This window comes from Corticium candelabrum, chromosome 1, assembly GCF_963422355.1.
Source record: "Corticium candelabrum chromosome 1, ooCorCand1.1, whole genome shotgun sequence".
Taxonomy (NCBI): domain Eukaryota; kingdom Metazoa; phylum Porifera; class Homoscleromorpha; order Homosclerophorida; family Plakinidae; genus Corticium; species Corticium candelabrum.
The window spans coordinates 10553565-10577925 of NC_085085.1; the positions used below are offsets into that span (position 1 = coordinate 10553565).

A 24361-nucleotide genomic window follows, 5' to 3' on the forward strand; every position below is an offset into this window, starting at 1 on the left:
AACAGGAAAAAGCTGGTGGAAGGTGTGTGGATAGCAGCCGCAAGTCTTCAGAGAGCTCCAGCGGACAGGACTCTTCAACGAGTGCTAGCTGTAACTTTCCGCCTTTTGCGCGTGCAGCTGTGGGTACTTACCATACTGCTCGTCAACTGGGAAGGAAGATGGCAGGCAGAATGTGTGAATTCCAAGGATTTTCTGGTGACAGCAGTCGTTTGGGTAAGTGAACCGGTCGTTGACCGAAATGTCACGAAATAGTTCAGTAGAATTTGGTGTAGAGACATTTTCCTGTATTAATTAATGTAATGGAACAGACACGCAAGAACAACTAATATTACGTATACATGAGATACTTTCCCTGCTTAACAGTTTTTTCTCATAGTCTTGTAACCTGTTTGAACTATCATTGATGCATTATTACCCTATAGGAGAAGATTTTATGCTAGCACAATAACTCCCACAGAGTAATACCTGTAGCGTGCTAGCTATCCCAGAGGTCAAACAATCCATCTTATGTTATATAATGGGTCGTTGCCACGTAATGTTTGAACTCCATTCGTTATGTCGTTGGTCGGGATGACTGGGAAAAGGCCAAAGCGTGCACACAACTGATAACAGTTGATGAGAAGTTAGTATGCAGTGCAAACATCGTCCCATATTATCATATCAGTGGCACCTATGTAGCTATGGGCAAGACTAGTAGGGGCATATATGCCTCGAAATTGACTTTTAGTCTCAGCCTTGTAATGTGCCGCATCTCACAAATTTCTCTTTTTGCTAACTTAAACAAATCAAGCCCTGCATTCATCATGATTAGTTGCAGGATACCTAACGGTATGTGTGGCAAGGATTGTCTGCAGTGGAACAAATCTGGCAGCAAAGCAAAAGTCAGCCACCACTGTCAAACTCACAGCTGTATAAAAGAAAATGAACCAACACTATTATATTGTTGTCAAGCCAATACCAAAATGAAACGTTATGCATGGTTAATTTGATTTCATTCAAACAGCTACAAATGACATAAGAATACTTGTGAACCTAATATAAAGTCATGGTACTAGATTGCCAAATACAGACAGCTGGGTGTTAGATACAGTAAGATGCTCACTGGAGAGAAGAAAACAATTGAATAAATTGAGTGATACTGTAACACAATGTGCAAAAATACTGTAATGACAGAGTTTAAACAAAAATCATGATATACTGGTATCCATTTTTTTGTTGTCCTTAATTGCATATGGAAATCATTCTGGAATTTGACTTGGGCATGTCAAAACATTCCTCTGTGTGCCACAATGAATTTGATCTTCCTTAAATCCCGGTAACTTCGAAGCCAACTTGTAACTGCTGTTTTCCCAGAACACCAAACACTGAAATTAATATCAATGGTTGTGGTCCAAAATGTGAGCTATTTATCTGGGACCTGCACGCCCAACTGCACATCACTGCGCCCCCAACTACGCGTAACTATTAAAAATTAAGTATCCGTACTGTGCTAAAACAAGACATGTAATACAAAGCAATATAACAGTAGCCACACACATATGACACACACACACACACACACACACACACACACACACACACACACACACACACACACACACACACACACACACACACACACACACCAGACAAATAAACAGTCAGACAGACAGACAAACAAATAGACAAACAAACAATCAAACAAATCAGCAGCCATTTATGGCAGTCTCTCTGAACAGTCTTTGCAGCACCAAGTTAGTTGTTTTCTAGTAGTATCTCTGTCTTTTGCATGTAACATGCACGAGAAATGAAACCAATTTGTGCAACTGTCACATTGCACCATTTCTTTTCCCTGCTATATAGATGCTGGTAGCGTATATACGCAGTCAATGCTGATTGCTGTTTTTACCTCATTGGAAATAGAGACGAAACGTTTAGTTTGCGGAAAAGGAGTAATCTTTGATCAATTACAGCATTCATAAAAAAAGTTTTTTAGATAAGCAACCGCTTGGAGTAACATACGTATCTACAGTGCTTGGGTTTATTCAGTAGTCTTCACATCAGGATTACGCAGTTGGGCGCACAGTTAGTCGCAGTTCCTGAATTAACTTGATACATAGAATATCTGTTATCTTACAGCACACCTTTGTTTCAAGCTGTATATATATATATATATATATATATATATATATATATATATATATATATATATATACAATGAATTAATGATTTGAAGTCTCTTAATGAAATTTGTGTTTGTAGATAAATTAACAAGATAAAAACTATGCTACTTATGCATGATACATTTCAGTGGCATTTATAGACTTTCAATTTATGCAGTTTTTATTCGTAGACTAAATATATCATCTTTAAAGTTTATAGTACTATTTAACTAGTGGAATGTCTTTAGCAAATTGCAAGTGCAGGTTTGTCTATGAAATGTTAGAAACTTCATGAATAGTTTCCAGCAAAAGCTATAAATAAAACTTAACATAATTTCTTTATACAATCACTATTTAGTTTAGAGAGAGAGTGACCACTGTATATAAAGCAGTGGCTACAAGACATTCTGCTGTATTTTATGCAAGTTGCTAAGAAGTAGGTAAGGGTTTTGGCTCAAAACAGCATTTACTTTACACTTGAAGAGGAGGATTGGTTTAGGGGAGGGAGATTGATTCTTATTAGGGTAAGACCGTTCTGGGAAGGTTTGATCCTGGACGGTGTAAGCTCTGAGGAGGAACGTTTCAGACAGTAGAGGTTTGACTTTAGTGTACTCTCTTTGGGTAGAAGAATAGGGCGGCACCATTCAACAAAAGATTTACCCTAGAGTGAGATTCCTTTTGAGGTCTGACCGCCAAAGGATCTGCCTTGTGATATCAGGACTTCATGAGTGCCTCGTGGTGTATTTCAAGGTCTGGACTTTGAAGCATACTGTCAATTAAGACCAGTCAAATTGGGGGGGGTTGGACTAACAGATTTGGATTAGTGAGGCTCTACGGTAGAATGGGAACTAGCATATCCAAAGATTTGAAATATTACCATTGGTCTTTTTTGAATTTTTAGTTATTTTCACTTACTTTCTAATGTAGAATTAATTGATAAGACTGACAACTTTACATAGTCAGGACCACTGTGGACAAAATATTGACATGTATCACATCTCACAATGTTTTTGTCTGACAAATTATTTCTAGGAGCAGGTGTGACTGTTCTTCGACCAATTTTCAACTTACTAGATCTTTATCCAGATTCTGACCCACCACTGGAAAAGCTGCTAGAACTTTCATTTCAGGAAGGAGCAACATATGAGGAGTACCAGAAGTTGCATAGTTTCTCTGTGAAACATGGAGAGTTTTTCTGGTTAAGACTTGCTAAGAATCTTTATGTCACTGGAAAACCACTGACTTCATGGAATGTTGAGGCATTTGACAGTGAGGATGTAGATCATGCAGTCAAATTTATGCCGGGAACCAAGACGAATGCTTGCTATAACTTGATTGATCGAAATATCAAGGAAGGTCTCGGAGATCTTCCTGCATTGTACTAGTAAGTTGTTGATTAATTCGCATGTTTTAGAGGGATCATTATGCTTTGTCTACTAGTGCAACCTGTTCAATGGAAATGGAAGAAGTGACAAACACAGTTTATAGTTATAATGATCTGTTGCGAGAGGTTTCCAAATGTAGTCATGTTTTGCAGAAAACAGGTTATTATCAAATATCAAACTAGGATATTGTTTTCATGGACTTAAGCAATAGCATTAGCATTACTGTAATAGGAATTCAACCTGGAGATCGTGTTGTCATTTTCTTGCCAGATGTGCCAGAGCTTGTAATTTTTATTCTGGCCTGTTTTCGAGTGGGTGCTGTTGTTGTACCTGTTGTAAGTCACATCAGCACATTATATGAACTGCAGTTAGATTTGTGTGTGATTGTTATTGTATAATTGTTAGTTTAGTGCTGCTTCAGTAGCTGTGTTGAGAAATGATATTGAAATTTCTGAATGCAAAGCAGTTATTACAGCAAGTAAGCTTTGTTCTCTCTGATTGTTTCTTTTATTTGTTTATCTTTAATATGGTAGACTCTGAGGCTGTTAAAGGAAGAAGTCTAAAAAACATATGTAATGAAGCTGTTCTTCGTGCCGAAAAGTTGTAGGAAGCTCATTTTTGATAATGCATTGTTGTATTTTTATTATTTTGCATTTCCTTATTGCAGTCTCAAACACATCATTGTACTAGATGTTCTTGGAAATCGATCAGGGGTACGTAGTTGCCTGTTCAAATATTGTGCAATGTACTCCCTAAATGTTGTATGCGTTTATGAATTGTGTCTGAGAAAATAGCTTCATGAAGGGGGATGATGTTACACAAAGAGTCAGTCAGTGTTTTCTAGCTGCATGTGTTTCTAATAGAATCAGGCTAAAGGCAGAGATAGCTTAATTTTGATATGGGAGGTTTCAAAATAGTAATTATTTATTATACATACAAATGCAGGCATACATGGAGCATGCATTCATTTCATTCTTTCCAAACAAACTGACATGACAGGCTGCTGCCTCTGCCAGCATGTGATGTGTTGCATCAGCTGAACGTATCTTTTCATCACTGACAAGAATCAGGACGTGTCTACAGTCTTCCATGAGCAGTTCAACCAACTTGCTCTACTGGGTATAGAGACCTGTCTGATGAGTGTTCTTTGGATGAAATAGTCAGGAGATTTAAAGGTGTTGATATGTACATATGAGAGCAGATGCATTCAGTTGTTGTAGGCGGTCTCTTTATTTACATATGTACTTGCATATGTATGCACAAAACATAGTAAATATCAATTTGGCTAAGTTAAAGTTCTTGCTTTGGGGTACACCTCAGATCACCTAATACTTCAGACCACTTGAGGTACCACACGTGTCCATAGATGCAGCATGCAGGGTGACATCCAAGATTTTAGGGTATCTAAGCCTGTATAAAAATCTTTGATTCTTGAGACTTGTTAAAAGTAATTAATATAAAATATGTTTTTAATATCAAGTTGACACAAGTAGAATTTTGGTGCACTGTACCCCACTGCTCTGCTTGATGAGATTTTTTACTTTTAGTCTTGCCTCTTCCATGGGATGACTCTAGCTTGTGTTTTTGCTTTTTTTCTTGGGACAGGCTTTGATAATCTGTGGCGTTTAGTCTTTCAGTGATGACAGGTGTAGTCTACTTGAAGCAACATTTGAACATGTCATGACATTGTTATTGCAACAATAACTCATCTTACCTAACCATCTAGCTGGCTGTGTCTGGTTGTTACGGTCTCCTCAGTCACCTATTTAGAGGCAGGAAGTGTTATGCCATCGCATTGCAATTTCCTAATTTAGCTGTGCTGTTTCATGCAGTGGTTTGGGCAATTCGTAATGCCTTCTTCAAGGTCAAATTCACTTCCTTCTAAGGTCTTCTGTTGCACTGTCTTCTGGGGCAGTTTACATATACTAACTGTACTTGCAGAGAAGTATTCAATTGCTCACCAAATTGGCAACTTTTTTTAATAGGCATTGGAGTTTTTGATTGACTTTGACTGTAATTGACTTTTTGTCTCTCTGCGGCTGCTCTTGAAGAACTGAACCATTCAGTAATAACATAGGCGTAGGAAGCGGGGGGGAGGGGGCCATGGCCCACCCAATATTTAGCCTCAAAAGCTGTATCAATTAAAAATGCAGTACCTGGTTGTACTCTTTGCCCCCCCCCCCCCCCCAATCTCACCAAACTTCCTACGCTTATGAATAATGTTCACTTTAGGCTCATAGCTAGTGTTTCTTTATGTACGATTGAGGCCTATTTGGTTTGGGGACTGTACATGTATGATTATTTGGTTCATAGTTGTTCTATTTGGTTTCTATTTGCTCTTCTTTGGTTTCTTGGGAACTATATGCTTTAGTCTCAGTTCTTTCACTGCACTCCATTTACTATGGCAAATCTGCTGTATGCATTGTAAACTATACATACATAGGAATGAAGAAAAACCATTTTCTGTGTTAGCAGGTTGCTTATTCTGTTTATTTTCCACGTGAACCAAATATTCGCCATGAACCAAATATATAGTAATCACATATAGCAGGAACTATTTGGTTCAGAGGGACTATTTGTTTCACACTTAGTTCTTAATTTGTTCTACTCCAGTCACGAATCTGTCTCTTTAGTAGTAACATGCTATACATGCATGCACTTGCACATATACTGTATGTAGAAATGAAGAAAAAAACCATGTTCTGTGGTAACAGATTGCATATACATGACTTGTTTGTCTTAGATAGCAGCTTCGATGTCACTGCTTTCTTTACTTTTCCAAGCAACCCTTTTTCTGAGTTTCTGAATTTTTGAGTTATAGTGTCTTCCAAAACTAATTTTTACAAACAGTTTAATCTGCAGTTGAATTCAACAGACATCAACTGCAAGCACGCACGCACGTGCACACGCGTGCGCACACACACACACACACACACATTTGTTTCACACGTTTACCATATAAGATGAAATATTGGCGGGAGTTTATTTTGGCAATTTGCTAAGAAATTGACAGAAAAGCATATTGGCAGATTTTGTTTTGGCGGTTGGACGTTGCTATTGGATAACTGATGTAGGCATCGACCCTAGTCTCCATCCACTTGACACGTGGCCATCATGGGGGAGTTTGCAGTTGACAGCTGCATTCGTGGCCATCACATTTTTGTGGCTTCGTGGTCTCCAACTATTGATGAAGAATTGCTGTGTAAGCATGAAGAACAAACCCATATGATTCCTATGCTGTTGATATTGTTATTGCCATTATCAATGCCTGATGAACGTGGGCGATGACGTCAAGATAACGTCATACCCATATATCTCAGTAGCCAAAATTATTGGCAGATTTTGTTGGCGGTAGCTGGAAAATCCGCCAAAATATACTCCCTACCAATATTTCATCTTATACGATATTCTGATTAGTTTCCAGACAGTGTTCAATTGTCCATTTCATTTTACTTATGAAACATCAATAACTGAAAAATTGTACAATTCATATCATTTTGGTGTGCATGCATGGTTTACTTTGCCATATGGTGCACCCTGCCCACAAATTTAAGAATTCTTTGCAAAAGAAATTAAGTACAACAAAATTCTGTTTGTTTGACTTATTTAGCTGTACGCACATTTGCCGTAGACAGAATTGTGATGTGAGTACAGTCAAAGAACTAAGTGTGCATCAATTGTCTCCGTGAACCAAATGCCGTATTTCCACGCATTTAGACGCATACCAGTATAAGCGGGGATTACCAGAGACTTGCTTAATTGTCGGACTCTGGCAACGATACCGTGGCATGCTGGTATAGTGAGGGAGTGCCAGTAATGGCAAGAAAGCAACTACACATAGCATGTGTGGTAATTCTACTGCGCATGCGCCATAATTCAATTTGCTGGCAGTTGGCCTAGAGAATGGATCTTCGCAGTGTGGCAGAAAGTCATACACAATCGATAAAAAGATAGCAGTAGTGACCATACTATGCAAGTATGATGAGCTCGGTGGAAACAAAACGAAAGTCGCCAGAAAACGTGGAGTGTCTTGTCAGTGATGAGATGCCTTCTAGCAGATGAACAGTTTGAACAAGCAGAAGAACACACAGGGCTGACAGACAAGGAAGATGATGAAGAAGAGGAGGATAAAGACAGAAATCATTATAGGGTGAATTATATACTACATCTAATAGATAAGAAAAGTATAAGGCTTAGTGTTTATTTATGTTAGTTCAATCTATATCTAAGAACGGATGCATCATATGCTTATGGGTCCAGTCTATAGGGAGGTTGGTCAAATCACCTCTCTTTCTCTGACGCCCTGATACAGTAATCCCCGGCTCAAAGCAGCATGCAGCTAAATGTGTGGAAATACTGTAGTTCTCATCCTGTTACTAAATGGTTCCCATGGCATACAGACATTATTTAGTTGATTTTGACTTAATGGACAAAATAGGCAACCTTTCATCACAAAACATGGGTTTCTCATTTGTAGTTTATTTGCAGTGCTTAGAGCGCATTTGCTGTAAGCAGAGATTTGGGATAATTTCAGCAAAACAGACAAAGGTGAACCGAATAGTACTATACACTATATACCCAGTAGACTTTGCTGCAAAGACTGGTTCATGAGTGTTATTTGGTATACATAGACAGAAAAACCTCTTGTTAGCACAAAACACGCTTTCTTTTATGTTTGTAGTTTGTGGTGCATATATAGAGCACATTTGCCATAAAACACAGATTACTGACAGCAGTATGCAAATGAATTAGTGCAAACCAATAGTCCTTGTGAAACAAACAGCCCATTTGTTTCGCATGGAAAATAGACAGCATAGCTAAATTGTTAGCACAGAACATTGTTTCTTTAATTGTCAGTTCTATGTAGTTTGCAATGAGCACATTTGCTCTAAAACTTAGATCTGTGACAAGGGTACAGTGAATAAACTGAGCATGAAGTACATAGTCCTCGATGAACCGAATAGGAGGAAATAGGAACTAAATAGTAGCAAATATGAACTGACCAAGTAGTTCTTGTGAACCAAATAGTTCCCGTGTACTTCGGCAGTTGCAATAGCTCAATCGTCTAACTACTTCATTTGAGGTTTGGCCGGCCTGACTAAATTCGTTAGGAGAGTGTATGTGGTTGAGCCAACATACGAGGATTGCTTTTTATGTATCCTCTGCATCCTTTTGAAGCATTGTTTGCTTGACAGTAGAAGAGGAACTGTAATATTCCACGTTGTCCACTTCTGGGCCAAACTGAAACAACCATGAACTTGAGTTAATTGGACTGTGCCTCAGGCAGACTACAGGTGTGCAATCGTATATTTATAACAATTTTGACATTCTACACTCTACTAACAAAGTGATGATGCATTAGGCTATCTATAGTTATTGACCCCACTTTCTCTTTAGCTCTTGCTCTGCGTGAATAGGCATGCACCAATGTAATACTCTAACCACAGACATGCGTATAGTCTACCACATGGTAAGAGATTTATTAGTACTCAACAAGTTTATTTATATTGACTTGCTTACTCTATTGTTTTCAACAAGTTTCAGTTTGCTTTTCATGTGGTATATATTTAGCTCTTACTTTCACTGTATTTGAATTTATATCGTTGTATTGATGTGTATTTGGTGAATCATAATCTTGGCACTGTTCTTTTTTGTAGGGGCCAATGATGGATAACAGAGATTTGTGGTTTGACGAAGTGGAAGTTGTGTCACATATTCATTCACCTGTTCTAGTGGATTCTGAAGACCCACTCTTTTGGGCACGTTCTAGGTTAGGACTTAGTAGAGTCAAGCAAGAATTTTATTGACTCTATCATGTACATTTGCTTTGTGTAGTGGTACTTCATCGGAACCTCGAATGTTTGAGCACCGGACATTAGGCTTTCTTGTCTACATGAGAGCGGTATTCAAATATTTTCTCAACTTTAACGTGGAAGAACATGGAGAGAAGCAGGATGTCTGCTTGTGCCTTGCAAGTCCTGCATGGATATATGGGCTACAAGCAATGCTACTTGGTCCACTGCTCAATGGTGGAGCTACTGTTTTTGTAGGTAAACATCAGCTTGATCACTGCAACTGTATAAAAACTGTTTGCCCTAGTTTAATGGTCTCAAGCAATCAGCTACTGTTGTCAAGAATGTAATTTATAGCTGCGGTGTCACTCATCTTTGCTCAATTCCAGAGTTTCTAATGGACTTTTCAAAGAGTCTTGCTACCATGAAGACAAGGTCAGCAATTTTTAAGTATGGGGAAAACAAGTTTGTAAGAATATTGCATTTAATTATCTTAGGAGACAGCTTGAAAGTCTTCGTTTTGTGTCTGCTGCTGGCTCTCCATTTACAGTCAGAGCATTTGACAAAGTTGTTGGTCACTTTCAATCACGAGACAGATCGGCTGGCATGCGACTTGCTGATTTATGGGGACAGACTGAAGCAGTCAGTGCATTTTAACTTTAGATTGCGTGTGTGTGTGTGTGTGTGTGTGTGTGTGTGTGTGTGTGTGTGTGTATATATATATATATATATATATATATATATATACTGTCTCTTGCAGGGTTCCTATCTCTTTAGCACTCCACCTACCTCATTTAAACTGAAGAACAGTAAAAATGTATTTTTTTAATTTTTGTTGGTTCATGAGCATGCAAGGGTAACGTATGCTTTTATTAGATGCTTCCATTTTTTGGGATTGATGCTTTAGTGGTTGATGAAGAAGGGAGAGATATGAATGCAAGCAAACGCAGCGAAGGTGAATTGGTAAGTTCTTAAGAAATTCAGATGACAATGAGCTTTCTGTTATTAAATTTGATAATGAATAATAAATGCACCACAATAAATGCAATAAAAATACAATAAGTACAATAATAAATACAAACTTTGTAGTAGTGACTCTAAATGAACTTAGTGACTTATATTACTTGCTGTTATTTTATGAAACTATGAAGCAATAGTTCTCTGTGCAATAATTTTTGCTTGAGCAATTCTTCTGAGCACTCAAAAATATTTTCTAGGAATTAATTTGAGAGATACGGTATGTATAGTTCTGGAATATGATTTTGTGTAAAGTAGAACAGTTAATTAATTTTTAGTCAAGGCATTCTGTCAACTAAGAATGTCTAATCATGTTTGTGTATGTGTACAGGTAGTATGTCAGCCATGGCCTTGTATTTTCCGGCGCATAATTGGAAAGGACACACAAATTTACTTGAAAAAACTTTTAAGAACTGGCTTTTTCTTCACTGGCGATCGTAGGACACTTATTTAAATGGTATTTAGGCAAACCATGACCAGTATCTTTCAGGTGCAAATAGATACCCAGATCAAAGTTTTGAGTTTCTGGGAAGGAACGACAACTGTGTTAAGGTGGGAGATAAAGGAGGTGTACTTCAGCGACGTGTACAAATTGAAAAGGTAGAAGAGGTGTTACAAGATTTTGAAGATGGACGAATAGTAGAGAGAGCATATGCTGTGAGACAAACTGCACAACTATTTGTGGTCATGCTGTGCTTTCATATTGATAAGAATTATCATGTAGGCTCAATGGTGGACCAGAGAGGGTTGCTGTTCATTTGGTCTTCTAGTCATTGTGGAGCTAAATGAAGTACATAATGTATAATATATTGACATGTTTGTTGCAATTGTGTTCACACACAAACACACACACACACACACACACACACACACACACACACACACACACACAATAGTTTATTTGTTTCTTTATGTAATTAGGAGAGTGTTCCTAACGGACTTACAAGACGCCTTACAGAGCAATTTGATCAATGTGGTGAGATGGAAGTGTGCATAACTAAAAATATAATTGCATTTTAATATTTTAATTAATTTAAGAGTTTTAATTTGCAATCTACAAGGTGTACATTGTGAACTAAATTAGACATTTAGTAAGTGCTAGACTTGTATGCTACTTTAACATAAACTAGGATCATTAAAATCTAATAGGTGGGCTTTTTAGCACTGGTGTACATGGAATGGAATCTTCACAATCTACGGATTCAACGGCAACAACTACTTAACAAAACGTCACGTGTACGCTACTTGGGCATTATGGATATACGAAGATATATATACTTATTTTTGACTTTTTACATTACTAATAAAAGACTGAGATAATAGCAGTTATTGTTAATAACCATTAAAACTGTTTGAAGGAAGAATCTATTGTTTTTGGAAACTTACTCAACTACACTTGTTCCTTACTTCCTGAGAGGCAGCTTGGTGTCCCAGCAAATAATATTATTTATAATTAATGTTAATTGGGCTAAGTAAAAATTGCTGGTAGGTTATAGGTTTGAGTATGCAAGAGCAATTAAGTCACCATTATTGAAACCGCTTATCTGTATGCGTCTCAGACTGTGTTGTTGGGTTTTGTCTATTTACTAAATGTACAAGATACAAATTTAGGAATACTGGATACCGTATTTAACAATTTTGGCATTAGAGTTTGAACTCTATAGTATTGGCTTGAACAATTTAAGACAATTGTGGTCATTAGTGGTACACGCGTACAGGGAGCTTAAACTGTATTTTTGTTTTAGTGCTGTTTGCAGTCTATGCATACGTTTGATTCTGCAGTTACCGTAGTCCACCGGAATATTTTTTCGTGGACATGCCATTTTAATCATGTATTTATGAGGGAATTGTTATTTCATAGATGCCCTTACTTCTTAATTAAAACTCTGAATGAAATGGTGCCAGGTGTATTTGAATAGATCATACTACGATAGATTTCAATTAACAAACTACACTATAACAGATTATGACATAAATAATAATAATACTGCCACCACCAACCGGAAAACAGTCATTTGTTGATTAAATTTTTGATCTACTTGTAAAGCCGATCGACTCTCTGCGCAGGAAGTAAGCTACCGGAAGAATACAACGCTTTTCTATCAGGCCTACAGCCTCGTAGACACAAAATGAAGATGTTCGAAGAGCGAACAGTAACCTATACTCTGCACCATGAGAGGCGTAGGGAATGGCATCCAGATTGGAGGGGTCAAACAAACCCTCAATGCGCGGCAAGTGTAGCCTCGTGTCTATCCAGGACATCTGCCCGCAAGTGTATTTTTGTACTGTCGTCTATTGGAGCGCCTCGTTTTCTTCCACTTGTAGCTCGTTTTCACAATGACTTATATATATATATATATATTTTATATGTAGTGACCATGGCTGTTGATTGGGCGGCCGTGGCCCCCGTGGCTCCTACGCCTATATGTCACCTTATCCAGGCAATTCCTAGACTGTATGTTATGTCATTTTTTACCCGAGGTCCGGATATCCAGGCTAAGGGTATTATAGTCAGAGAAGTAGTATGTGTGGCGTCAAAATGATACCATCACCAAAACATAGCCGTTTATGTATTGCAGAGATCCAGAAAAAACCTCTACACCCCCTCTTGCACCCCATGCAAACGTACGTTCGCATCGAGTTGCAATACGTATCTTCCAATTTTCTCAGTATCTTATTGTACATAGATGCATGCGCATGCGTAATGAATATGCAACAGTACAATTGTGTTTTGCTTTTTGCCGCTTTGACTTGACTACTAGTGTGTGTGTGTGTGTGTGTGTGTGTGTGTGTGTGTGTGTGTGTGTGTGTGTGTGTGTGTGTGTGTGTGTGTGTGTGTGTGTGTATGCTGCACGAATCAAAATGCGTCTGCAAGTTACTACGGTATGTAATAGCAGCAGCTCTCTTTCCTGATTTTTTTACTAAGTCTAAATACAGTGTATACAACAACGTGTTTGGCTATTTGAGAATACCATATACGTTGTTTTCACTCTGCAGCTAGTCGAACAAGTAAGGTACGTGCTCGATCGCATAGGTGGGAATGAAATGAGCACCCATTATTATTTTTAATAATTAATTGTACCATGACACCATGTTGTAGATATGAAATTCATCTGGTGATTGAACCTACCTAAATTGTCCAAGCATTGGAATCCCTATTGCTCCTTTCGACAATTGCTCGGAGACAAGAGCGGTGTTGAGTCGAGATCTTCCGTGGGTATCGCTTGTTGGTGGGGAACGGTATTAGAACCCATGTCGGAACGATTGGTCGAGATGGATTGTGGGACCGTGTGTATGGGTGGACAGATCTATATTCGAGATGGGAATGTAGGCTATACTCCAGACGGGTACTGTGTCCTATCGAAATGTGGCAAAGGTAGACGCATCCACACCATGGCGGACGTATCATCGGAGGCCAACCGAGATATTGTCCTACTCGAGTCAAGGCTTCGTGTACCGAAGAAAACCCAACGGTCGCATACCTCGGTACTACAAACCCCAGATCTGGATAGGACTGGATCTCTCTCCCATCGCGAGCTTCGGTCTGTACGTGGAGGTCGTCTATCGGCTCCGCACCTTCGAACAACTAGGCCGACACCGTTCTACAATACGTCCTACCAAGGAGACACGAACCATGGTTGGACAAACCCTGTGGCTTGGGGTTGTAAGGTGCTACTCGGAGAGGAGGGTGTGGAGCCCCCTGTGGACTTTGGAGCTGCCTCGACCGATACGCTCTACACCACCATGGAGGAAATCGCTAGTAGTACCTGTCAAGTCGAGATTTGGAACCTTGGTTTGCAGACGGAAGGGGCAACACAGGGTCTCTCGAGGAGGCTCTCCGCGAGTGTGGCCGGTACCGTAGTGGGGTACGTATCTTGGAAGGCTATGGAGGTGCGCTACAGAACCATCGAACGCAAACGAGATTTTCTTCAAGAGAGTAGCCCCAAGATCGAAGAACTATGGAAGACAGTTTGCACGAGCCGATCTTCTGCCACTCCGCGTCTGGCCTTGGACCTGTCTGCTCCCCTGGGTAGGTGGGTACACGTGCGAAGATGTGTACAGAGATCTCTAGGTGCAGAAAAAGACTACCTATCCGTCTGCCTGCCTGCCTGCCTACTCACCTTCCCTACTTGTCTGTCTGTGTCTCCTTTCTTTGCCTACGTCTACGTACTTGCCTACGACTGCCTGTCTGCCTGGATTTTTGGATTTTCTCTGCCTTGTTTACCTGTATTTTTGGATTTTCTCTGCCTTTTGTTTTCTCCGTTCTCTACTCGTCTCAGGCCCAAGCTAGAACGAAACCCCAGCAGCTGCATAGTGACGAGGTTCCTGTAGGGGAATTCGAATTCGTCGCCAGGGTAGAGACGTTGTCGTACGTACTAGATACGCGTTCTTCCCTTCCATCTCGTCGAACACGATCCGCTCTTGTATATCTTCCGAGGAAACGTAGGCAACGATTTCCCTCTCGTATCCTGGTGGAGATTGGTAGATCGCTGCAACATCCGGAGAACGAATCCTACGCTGCAAAGGTTGTTTTGGGTTTTTGGCCGCTCTCTCCAGCATTCCCCTCCACGTCTCCCTATCCGAAAATCGACCTCTTGGTGCTCCATGTAGTGCGTTCTCTTTCCAGGCTGCAGTATTGTATTGGTATCTCGGCATATCGTAGACACCCAGACGTTGTCTATACATATTTGCACCATTTGTCTAGAAGAGTGTTCTAGGATTCTGTAGAGGTGCCCTCGGTTTCGGAGGGTTCGACGCTCTGCCTACGTTTGCCTGTCTGCCTTTTTTGGATTTTTTCTGTCTACCTGTTTTGGATTTTCTACTCTACCTCCCCATCCCAGTCTATCGAATTATTTTGGATTTTTTCTGCCTACATCTACCTACCTATATACGACTGCCTGTCTGCCTGTATTTTGAATTTTCTCTGATTTCTGTCTGTATGTGTGAGGTTTGGATATCTACGTACCGTGGTGGCTGCCTGCTGGGATCCCCACCTACCACGGTCTCTACCTACCTCTATTTTGGATTTTCTCTGCCTTTTTGTATTTTTTCTCTTAAGATTTTCTCTGCCTGTATTTTTGTATTTTTCCAATTTGTCTGCTTTTTGTATTTTCTCTACCTTTGGCTTTTCTCTGCCTACCTACCGTGGTCTGCCTTCCTCGTTGTCCTCTCGCGGTTGTCTTTTGGAACTTCCGTGGGTTGGTCGTCTTCTGGGACTTCGATGTGGTCTTCGTCTCGAACAGGTGCAGGTTCGAGCGCAACGCGCATAGCTTTGTTTTTGCTTCTGGTCGTTCCGATAGCTAGAGTGCGCAGCACCATAGGTTACTCGAGCAAGGATGGAGCGGCTTGTAGTATCTCTTTGACGAACTCGTTGAGGGAGTATGGAAGCCCTTCGATCTCAAACGCAATCTTTTGGGTATTCCGATACGTATGTCTACCATAGGCCTCTACGCGGAACCCGGTGTTTTGGAGGTAGCGTCTCCAGGCAGTCTTTTGCGCTTCTTGCTGTTGGGTGTTGGCAATACTCGCATGCCTCCTTTTGCATGTTGGAATAGAATGATAGCCGCCAGTCGATCCCTTTTTCTTGGTCTGGTTGGTTCGTATGTCTCCGAGGTGGCATATTGCATAGGAGCGATCGCAGCACCCAAGGCCGCTATTCCTCCAACAGCTTCGACCGCTCTGTCGAGGAATCCACCCACGATGGGAATCTCGTCGCCTACGGCCTCGCCGAACTCGTCTATCGGATACAGGAACAGGATGGGGTTTTCTATTCCACGGAACACTGTTGTAGAGAATTGCTTACACGCATACTCCCCTTCCTACAGGTCGAGCGTTTTTCTGTAGCGTTTGGGTGGAAATAGTCGTTCCATGGGGTGGGTTGTTACCTTGTGCAGAGGTTGCGTGCTGTACGATGTCGACCATTCTCTGTACTTCGAGCCGTGTGGGGTTGGAAGTCTGCACCATGACGATGGGATTCCACGCGATCTTTTTGGTGTCTTTGTAGAACGTGTGCGTCGGTAGCACGTCGATGGAAAGCTCTTGGCCGCAGAGCCAATACGTGCGATCGCTGCATTTGAAGTCCTTCTGGTGTATTTCCAAGATTTGTTGGATAGCCTCGGTTGCCCATACGATAACCTTCTTGTTTTCGTTTTGCAAAACCAATCGTATCCCACACCCTCTCTGGGTTGGGTTTCTTGGGCGAGCGAAGGCCACGATGTTCCACCTAGAGACTGAATGCCTGCCTCCCTACCGGTTGTTGTATGGGCGTACCATTCGACAAAGATCTCGCCCTTCGGTCGGCTAGCTAGGACCAGGCATCGATCCAATTTGGAAGCTAGATTTCTCCATTGTTGTTCTGGAGGTTGCACCACGAATAGCCGTGGGTGGTCTGGCGGCGAAACGAGCACGAGAGCCTCTGCTACGACCTCTTCGGCCGTTGTACTAGACAGCTTGCTGCCTCGACACGCATAGCGAGAGACCTCGCTACGAGTACATCCTCGTTCTTGTCCGTCGGGGTGGAGGAATGTTTAGCGTAGATGGGGACTAGGACAGTCCACGTACTCTCACAACCTGCCACCAAACTTTGCTTAGACCTCTCCCGCTTCGAATTGGGAAACGATCTTGTTGTACACCTTCGTCTGGGTCGTATATCCGTCGGGCGAGTTGTGTACCCACGTGCATACGTGTTCCCCACAGTACGAGTGTTTGCCAGGATGGTCGGGGTGCCGTCCTTCATGGTGCTGTAGAGTTTGTCTCGCTCGCGGAACTCGTGGACATTGCATAGGTATTGCCCCAAAGCCTTGCGATCGAGCACCCCAGAGAAGTCCTGGGTGTAGTCGATACTGTAGATAACGTAGCCAAAGGCAAGCAAATTCCGTTCTATCTGAGACAATGCCGTTGGGGTTTGCCCATCGATATATCGGAGACGTCGATCTTTGCCACCGCCACCCCGTACGGTTCGATGTCTCCAAACAGTTTTTTCCACGTTGTTCGAGCGACCGCGTTCGTGTCTTTTTCGATCTTGGCGAGGGTACTTCGTATCGTGGAGCCTGCCTCCTTTTCGAGTAATATCGTGTGTAGGATATGCACCTCGATATGCCGTTTGGCGCCCAGTGTGTCTCGAAGGGCTGTGCGTATCTTTCCCACGACGTTCTGTGCGGATCCACTGTCGCCGGTCGTACAAGAGATGCTTCCTCGAACTTGGACCGTATCTTCCGAACGTACGTACCCGAATACGTGCATATCGTCTACAAACACGGGCAGCTCCACGAGGGGCGAAGATGGTACGCCCTCGGTTTCCAGCAAGGCAGTCGACCATGGATATGTCGGAGAGGAGATTGTTCTCTCCACGAGATGCTCGGCAAGACTCTTCTTGGCACGAAGACCCGTATCGGCAAATGTGGTTTGGATCGGATTCTTGGACACATTCTGGGGTGCGTCGTTGGACATGGTTGCGAAGGTGTTTTGCTTCCCGCTATATATAGGTCCACATAGTTTTTCTTCGTCGGCAACCTCTGGTATCGTGGGTGTGTGGTCGGGCATGGTTACGACGGTGTTCTGTTCCTCGCTATATACAGTATGTCCACTAGTTTTTGTTCGTTGGCAACTTTCGATATCGCGTGGTCGGACATGGTTGCGAAGGTGTTCTGTTCCTCGCTATTCTAGGTCTACATAGAATTACTTCGTGGGCAACCTTTCAGTATCGTGGGGTACGTAGTATATTGGTGGGGATTTGGGATGCGCCGGGTTCGAAAAACGATAGCCGAGCCACTCGGACAAAGCTGGTCCCATTGGGTTGCTGGGAAAGTGTGGGAAGATCCACGTCGCGAAAAGTCGCTGGGAACCCGTCGCGCCTTCTTGGTAGCGGTGGCTTGTCTATGGCGTAGACAAGATGTATTCTTGGTTGTCTTAGGCGTAGCTAGAGAGCGAAAAGTGCTGAATTCAGGCACCGTGCGGTACGTGTAGCTGTACCTGACTTGTAACATTTTGCTTGTTCCACAGTGTTTCCGCATAGTGGTTCTGCAGTTTGACAGCTTGAATTTTCGGTGTGCGTGGCTGAGCGGTCGCGGTGTTGTTGCAAAATTTACAGAAATTTGGCGTTCCACGGGAATTTGCAAAGGGGAACGTGCGTTGTCCATGACAGCGCGTCTGTTTGTCGACGAATCAACTGACCTGTTAGTGCGCAAGTCTGGAGACGCAGTTTGCATCTTGTTTAGCTAGACAAATGCATTGGAAACCTTAGCTGAGACGAGTGGGTTGGGCTAAAACCTCAGTATGCAAAACATTGTCACGTGACGAGATATGTGATTACATACACCGGCCTATCGAGGGTTTAGCACTGTAATGTGCTTTCCTATTCATTTCTGAAAGGATAAATGCTAACTTACCTAAGTTAAGCATGCAGGTAGTACCTGTAGTCAATTTTGCTTGCTTCGCTGGTACATGCATGCATGGCTAAGAGGTGTAATTGTGTTTTGGTGTAGAGCGCTTAGCAGCTAGCACTGGAGTAATTAATTCAGTATAGAAATTTAGTTTTCATGTGGTATGTTTTGTATAATTCCTAATTCATTTTTGCCTTTGGAATCCTGTTGTTTCTTTGTATAGTAAAGGAGAGACTGGACACCGAAATGCCCATTATTGCTTGCGTAGTACAGTCAAGGAAGACACATATGGTAAAGAGATCTAAGAAAAACAGAAGGAAACTTCGAAAAGCTGGTGAAGCTGGAAGTATGACAGAATCACTTGATCAAGGAGACCAACTAAGCAAAGAGCAAATGAAGCACTTAGAAAGTGTTCTTCAAGAGAGAAATCTAGTAGCAATTAAACTTGAATCTTTAAGCTAACCTTGTACGTTCATAATTGTTTTTAGCAGGTTCAAGACTTGAGAATTTGATGCATTTAGAATTGTTTAATTTTGTACTGCATGTGCCAACATTGAGAAGTAGTCTACTCTGTCTGAAAGAAATAGTGGTTGTTCAAATGGTTTGCTAGCTAGAGCGTATACTGACAGGTCTGTTGTGTTCTATACAGTGCATGGACATTTATTACCAGCTGATTACTCTGTTGTTATGATTACTTGTGATTACACACACACACACACACACACACACACACACACACACACACACACACACACACACACACACACACACACACACACACACACACACACACACACACACACACACACACCATTTTGCATACTGTAATCAAAATAATGAGGAGAAGGTACTCCAAAGATAGGAAGTATTGGAGCCCCCAGGCAAGGCACTTGTACAGGGACTATTCTGTTCACGGGGACTATCCTGTTCACGTGGACTATTCTGTTCATATTTGCTCCTATTCTGTTCATATTTGCTCCTATTCTGTTCACCGGGGACTATCTTGTTCACGCAATTTGAACCCACCCTAGCGGGGACTTCCTGTTCACTGGGGACTATCTTGTTCACGTGAACAGGATAGTCCCCAGTGAACAGGATAGTCCCCGCTATAGCGTGGACTATTCTGTTCACCGGGGACTATCTTGTTCACAGGCGACTATCCTGTTCACGACGACTGTTCTGCATGTTCACACTAGCCATATCCATAGTGTTCATGGCGACTATCCTGTTCACAGGCGACTTTAACTTATAGTCCTGTTCACGTGAACAGGATAGTCCCCACTATAGCGGGGACTATCCTGTTCACCGAGGACTATCCTGTTCACAGGCGACTATCTTGTTCACAGGCGACTAACTATCCTGTTCACGACGACTATTCTGCATTCGTCTGCTTGCTGCTATAGCCTAGCTCAGTCGTATACCGTAGCACAAAGCAACTAAACTAGCGATGCATCGTGTACGTACTTATAGGGGTGCTTAGGTATTTAGTAGTTCTATGAACAGTTTAGTGGTTTGAACCTCACTGTAATAGCTTTACAGTCATCCGATTCTAGGAAACATTACAACATACGGTCATATAGTTCTACTTTAAAAAATTGCAACCAACACGATCTCCTATGCACTCAACTATGATGCAACTTTCTGCAGGGTTTAATAGGTTTCAAATGAACAAAACTGTTCAAGAATAGCCTGTTGTTTGTCCACCTTTATTCAAATCTAATCTTGTAATATTTTCACTATACACATGATAACTTTTGTCTAATAGCAATCTTAGATAGAGCTAAAAAATTCTCTAGCTGAACAGGAATTTGTAACGCTACCTAACTAAATAAATAGTAATCATAAATATCTCGATGATGAAATACAATTTGCTCTGACAGCTAGATGCCATTGTACGTGTGTAGTTGCCTTTTATTACTCTCTGATTCATCGTATTGAACCTGGTTACTGTAACAATAACATAGCAATAGGCACCGCAAGCAAAGGTTAAAGACATAAAGAGAACACCTTCTGACGGTATTCTCATTTCTGTAGCTATATCGGACCACTACTACACTGTACACGGATATACAAACGCCATCCTATAGCAGGAAGTGACATGCGTAAATTCTTTCTAGCGAAAAGTAAAATTTTTGGTAAGTTCGATCACGAGTTAGAGAGATAGTTGACGTACCTAGAGTCTCGCATCGTAACTGCATGTAGATTACTTATCTCTATAGATAAATGGCTGGCTAGAGAAAAGTATAGATAGAGTGTATGTATAGGTATCGCGTCAATATAGTGATCAACGCGTACGTTCATTCTCTGTATAGCAAATTTATCCTCTAGAGTTTAGCTAGTCTAGCTATAGAAAAGAGTACAGTACAGTCTATTTCTAAATGAGGTTGCGTGCACCCCTCGGGGTCGTAATCGAACACCACATTACCTACATACGTGTAGACCGGCGTATACTGATTGAATTTTGATCATTGTGATGTGCGTGGAAAACACTGATCGCGGACTGCGGATTCACGGTCCTCTACTAGAGACCATCAGGGAACCTCGTGCGCGTCGTCCTCCCGTTGAATTGAGCTAGTTTCGTGTAACCAGGCCGCGCATGCTCTAGTAGTCGTCGACCGTGCATGCTTTCGAATCAGGAGGTATTTGGTCTAACTCTTCTCAATCGTTTCACTAGGACGTGCATGTGGTTGACGCGTGGGAGCTCCTGAAGATCAATTTCTTACTTCGCACGCTTGCTTCGCTGGTAAGGACGATTCCTCGAGTTTGGTAATACCAGTAGCAGTGAACAAGACGGTAGATCTGTGTCTACATCAGCTGTACTCTAAGTCTCTCGGCATGGCAAGAGCAGACGGTGCATGTGATTGCAAGCCAGGTGGTATTTGTGAATTGTAGACGTGCATGGCCCAGTATTGTTGTTAGTTGCTCTTTGCAGTAGTCGAGTCGTTGGTTTTGTTCACTTAAAGCAGCTGTTTGTGGTTATCTAGGCATCAGGCCAGTGGCATGTCTGGTAGCGATCGAACAGCAGTCCAGTCACGGTTTGCTTGGTAGACAGACGCGTGAAAGTTTTTGTTCGGGTTTTGGTTTCTACTTTGGAGTTCAACATTCTAGTTTACTACCAATGGAATTAATGAGGTTGCAATGCATGAGGTACGTACCAGTTAACGCGCGCGTTTAGACTGTCCTCTAGTTGGGAGTTATAGATGATCATACAGACAGCAGTCCTGAAAAGTCTACGTTTTCATGGTATGAGAGACTGTGTCATCGATGTCATTGGTTCATTGCTTGTGTCTAAGGGTCTTTTTTTCAAATTAGGTACACTGCATCATAGCAGTCCTAAAGTGGGAAGTGCATCTAGAAAGACAGGGAATATTTACTGTATTAGTGGCTGTTGCGAACTCGATCTGCCTTTGGTGCTTTCTTGATGGGCACACAATAGCCTATGCAACCTCCCCCACACTCAAAACACTAGACTTGTTTTGAATCTGTGTCTAAGATTGATCGATCGATGCATGGCAACTTCTGTGTGATATAGAAATGTATTATAGTATGGTACTCATATGTATGATTTTTTTCACGCCTGCTGAAGGCATACAGTATCCACAGTTAATAAAGGACATACAGAACTGTACATTTACAATTTACACAGAGACACACACAAACTAGATATTATAGAATGTGTTTTTGTTTATTGTATATGAGGAAAATAGTAATGCTAGATCACAATCTCAATCTTCAATTAATTTCCCTATCCTAGATGACTTGCTGGTGCTTGCTTACAACCATCGATCCCTAGGCCTGTTACTGACGCAATTAACTTACTATGCATTAATTGCATTGTAGTTGCTGTAAATTTACTACCTTCTTGCAACCACTCGCCAACCTTCTGTCACAGACACTGTACGGTATAGATATCATACTTATCTAGGAATTACGTAATCACACATGGACAATCAGAAAATTATTAGTTGTAATACACACATTCCTAGGATCTGTATACACCAGAGAGGACCACTTTAGTTGAGCACATTGGAAGAGTCTACGATATGGTAGTGTTGTCAGCCACGTACGGTACAGGCAGGTAGCTAGATAGCTAAATTGAGCAAGAGCTAGTACGGTCAGTGTTGCGCGTATGGATTGATGGGACTGTTGACAATGAACAAAAGTGTCTAGCTAGTGAACAGAAGCTATAGTGAACATGCAGATCTATAGTCGCCGTAAACAGAATATATACTAGCCGATAGTCGCCGTGAACAGGATAGTCCCCGGTGAACGTGAACAAGATTGTCACCTGTCAACAGGATTATAAGTCGCCTGTGAACAGAATAGTCGCCATGAACACTGTACGCATATGGCTAGTGTGAACATGCAGAATAGTCGTCGTGAACAGGATAGTCGCCTGTGAACAGGATAGTCCCCGCTATAGTGGGGACTATCCTGTTCATCGGGGACTATCCTGTTCATCGGGGACTATCCTGTTCACGTGAACAGATAGTCACCTGTGAACAGTATTCTAGGTCGCCTGTGAACAGGATAGTCGCCATGAACACTGTATGCATATGGCTAGTGTGAACATGCAGAATAGTCGTCGTGAACAGGATAGTTAGTCGCCTGTGAACAAGATAGTCGCCTGTGAACAGGATAGTCCTCGTTGAACAGGATAGTCCCCGCTATAGTGGGGACTATCCTGTCCACCGGGGACTATCCTGTTCACGTGAACAGGACTATAAGTTAAAGTCGCCTGTGAACAGGATAGTCGCCATGAACACTATGGATATGGCTAGTGTGAACATGCAGAACAGTCGTCGTGAACAGGATAGTCGCCTGTGAACAAGATAGTCCCCGGTGAACAGAATAGTCCACGCTATAGCGGGGACTTCCTGTTCACGTGAACAAGATAGTCCCCAGTGAACAGGATAGTCCCCAGTGAACAGGATAGTCCCAATTGCGTGAACAAGATAGTCCCCGGTGAACAGAATAGGAGCAAACATGAACAGAATAGTCCACGTGAACAGGATAGTCCCCGTGAACAGAATAGTCCCTGTACAGCACTCACCCCTAGAGATAGCTGCATCGTTGCTTCACTCTGCCATGCAACAGAACCCACAAATCCTCTTGTCTAGTTTTAGTTATCAGTACACTGTAGGTCTCTCTGCATGAGTCTGATCACAATTTTGAATAGAAAACAAACATAGATACCAGGAAGCAATAACTATGCCCGTAAGTATGACGCGGCGGAAAGAGTTTGGCTACGCGAGACTAGGTTGGAAGCTCTACTACTTTTAGTAGTTTGGAAGTATGGCATAGTACTGATGTCTAGCCTTGCTCGACGCTAGGCCATCTTCGCCTCGTCTTCATAGCCTATCGTCGCGTCGTCGAGGCTAACCGATGACTACCTTGACTCTAGCAGACAGCAGATGATCGATGCAGTTTCAAATGTTGTTTAGGATTTGATGCTTACAAACAAGAGACCTACTTAGCGCATCAAAAAACTTCCTTGTCACCGAGAAAGAATTTGATCTCTGGCATCCCCAAAAGAAAAACAGTACTTGCACCACATCCTGTCACCTACTCATAACATTCCATTGCAAGCTACGTACTGGTTGTATTCACTGACCATACGGTCACGTTCATGTGTTTGTATAGCA

The 24361-nt window shown here is 41.9% G+C and overlaps 1 protein-coding gene and 1 long non-coding RNA gene across 3 annotated transcripts; both read left to right on the top strand.

Moving 5' to 3' along the window:
• The first annotated feature begins 1 nt into the window (after nucleotide 1).
• LOC134188028 (acetyl-coenzyme A synthetase-like) lies at nucleotides 2-19315 on the top strand. 2 transcript variants are annotated; one of them, XM_062656209.1, is made up of 18 exons: nucleotides 2-213; nucleotides 3174-3525; nucleotides 3582-3685; nucleotides 3758-3861; nucleotides 3932-4004; nucleotides 4060-4129; nucleotides 4194-4239; nucleotides 9184-9296; nucleotides 9362-9572; nucleotides 9626-9753; nucleotides 9816-9960; nucleotides 10079-10135; nucleotides 10195-10281; nucleotides 10667-10772; nucleotides 10826-10992; nucleotides 11060-11125; nucleotides 11257-11311; nucleotides 18940-19315. In XM_062656209.1, the coding sequence occupies exons 1-18, from the start codon at nucleotides 159-161 to the stop codon at nucleotides 19176-19178; spliced, it is 2178 nt and encodes a 725-aa protein (XP_062512193.1). In that variant the 5' UTR covers nucleotides 2-158; the 3' UTR covers nucleotides 19179-19315. The 2 variants fall into 2 exon arrangements, with proteins under 2 accessions (XP_062512193.1, XP_062512202.1); XM_062656218.1 differs by lacking the exon at nucleotides 18940-19315 and adding an exon at nucleotides 11498-11691.
• A 2033-nt stretch (nucleotides 19316-21348) lies between these two features.
• LOC134193379 (uncharacterized) lies at nucleotides 21349-22338 on the top strand. The gene is made up of 4 exons (XR_009972061.1): nucleotides 21349-21459; nucleotides 21701-21863; nucleotides 21917-21959; nucleotides 22029-22338. It is a non-coding gene; the product is annotated as an uncharacterized LOC134193379 (long non-coding RNA).
• Nucleotides 22339-24361: the final 2023 nt, after the last annotated feature.